We start from the raw sequence: 2,500 nt of genomic DNA on the forward strand, positions 1-2,500 counted from the left end.
TAAGAAACTGTTCATCCCTTTTCCTCTTTTAAGAAAGTGTTAATCCCTTTTCCTCCTCCGCAGGTCAGGGAGAATGATCAATTTCTGGCGGTCGAGAACGGGTATGGAACGGGTACTGTTGGTTGCCACGACTGTCCTTGGGATTATGGTGTTTGGTTTCATCATCGGTGTCGCTTCGCTCAACAAAACTAGTTTGTATTTCTTTTTATTTGTAGTTTCCTTGTTTTTGTGTGTGTTTTGCGATGTAACATATGTTTTGACTCGCACAGTAAAAAAATAAATATATTGAAATGATAGGCTTGAATTCAATTTTGGGAGGATATCAAACTCAATACATGAAGATGGACATATTTCTAGAGTGAGTGGAAATGCCGAAGATATGGTTGATAATTACTTGTCAAAGAGAGTAAATTGATATAATTTTAGCCATGTTTTGAAGCAAATTAATCTTTTGAAAACGGCTGCCCTGAATATCCTCATAGATACAAATCATTTTGTAGGGATAACTCAGCAAGAAACATAAATGCAAATTTCCACAAAACAACATAATAATTTCTTTATAGAATGATATAGCGCAATGCGGGAAATGATATCGTGACTTAATGACTATTCTTATAACCAGTAAGTTACCGTAATTACCAATGAGGATTCAAGAATAATAGGTAAATAGACACAAACATTTTCCAAAATCAAAGAAATCGTCATTTTGTCCTTAGCTTGAGAGGACTGATAGAGTGTCACTTTCCTTGCCTATTTCCTGGCAAAAACATTCATAAGTCAACTGTAATAGGAAATTTTTGTTTTGTAAAGCCTAATGTTATACTATAAAACTCAATATAACGAAGTACTATACAAATTTCACCAAAAATTAGCTGAAGGTTTCTTACTGCAATACAGTAATTCAAGAGGAAATAGTTCTCTGTCTGAATGAACAGTTTACTTAAACATTATCTTCAAGTCCTTGGAAAAAATTGACAGATCAAAGAGTCCTTTATATGCCGGCCGTTTCAATGAACCTTCAGTCGGGCGGTGTAAATAGGCCAAGAAACGAATATATACATCGTGTCCAGTCGTCAATATTGATTCTCTCTCAAAGGCTAAAATATCTCACTGAAATACAATTAATTTGTCTTTGTCATACATAGTGAGAGTCGTTGTCGCTTTAGCACTCTTCCTACTTCATTTTTGTTTTATTTCCTCGGATTAAGAATCTACCGTCTCGGGCATCAGGCAGTCTTCCCCCGAGCATAGTGACCTCTCTCTCTCTCTCTCTTTTTCTCTTTCTCTCTTTCTCTCTCTCTCTCTCACTCACCCTCTCTCTCTCTCTCACCCTCACTCTCGCTTTCTCTCTCTGTCTCCCCCCCCCCCCTCTCCCTCTCTCTGTCTATCTCTCTCTCTCCTTCCCTCACTCGGGGCAATGATATCAAGCTATGCACATCATGCAATATCTACTATGAGATTCGTTCAGCCCACCAGCATAATATCTCGTTTGATTGACCTGCAACAAGAAATATTAGGAGCAGACCGCCGTGTCCTCTACAATAACTACAGCGTGGCTAATAATAGATACTATCATTGAAAGAAGTAGTACTGTCGACTCCAATGTCACTTTATGGTCCTGATTACCGTAATGGCTATATCTCGCGCAAGAACATGATAGTTTTAGATTATAATTCTAGCATATGGATCAACAAAATCATCTGGTTCCCAAGTTGCTACAAACTATTTATTGTACAGGGGAAGGGGATATATTATTAATTAGTGAAAGGTGCAACATATCATGAAATAAGGGCGAAATACTTTTCTTAAATAAGATAGAAATACATAATAAGGGTTAAGGACTACTATAAAATCACTTCAAGTTAAAGAAAACGATTGATACACATTCGGAGGGTAAACTTAACTAAAATTAGCCAAGCAAAGAGAGAGAGAGAGAGAGAGAGAGAGAGAGAGAGAGAGAGAGAGAGAGAGAGAGAGAGAGAGAGAGAGAGAGAGAGAGAGAGAGAGAGAGAGAGAGAGAGAGAGAGAGAGAGAGAGAGAGAGAGAGAGAGAAATATATATATATATATATATATATATATATATATATATATATATATATACTAAAGACAAGACTACCTAAATTTACGAAAATGAGAATCACATTGCATATTCTTGCTCCAACGTTTGCAGGATGATGTTCTACATTTCCTTTCATAATCTATTTACAGCGAAGTACTGTCGGAAAACTTTGAAGAATACTTTTAATGACATTATAACATAAAACTTATATGAATAAATAGCACCAGAGTAATGCCGCGAGTAAAACATATAGATAATGAATATCATGATTTTTATTATTATTATTTATATGATTCTTCTTTTTGTTGTTGTTGTTACAGTTGTTGTTGGTGTTTTTTTATCATAATTATCATCACTACTATTACTGTCGACATTATTATGCATATCACTTTCATTATCATTATGATTGTTGTTATTGCTATTGTCTTTGTTATTAATA

The 2,500-nt window shown here is 35.4% G+C and overlaps 1 protein-coding gene across 3 annotated transcripts in view; it reads left to right on the forward strand.

The window, feature by feature from the left end:
• LOC122258195 (uncharacterized) overlaps positions 1–2,500 on the forward strand; it is a 15,093-nt gene that overhangs the window by 10,845 nt on the left and 1,748 nt on the right. For all 3 annotated transcript variants that reach the window (XM_043023995.2, XM_086548668.1, XM_043023994.2), the window contains exon 3: positions 64–191. In XM_043023995.2, coding sequence (XP_042879929.2) covers positions 64–191 — 128 coding nt within the window. The remainder of the gene's footprint in view (positions 1–63; positions 192–2,500) is intronic.

This window comes from Penaeus japonicus, unplaced genomic scaffold, assembly GCF_977035675.1.
Source record: "Penaeus japonicus unplaced genomic scaffold, GWHDUDI00000001_assembly GWHDUDI00000021, whole genome shotgun sequence".
Taxonomy (NCBI): domain Eukaryota; kingdom Metazoa; phylum Arthropoda; class Malacostraca; order Decapoda; family Penaeidae; genus Penaeus; species Penaeus japonicus.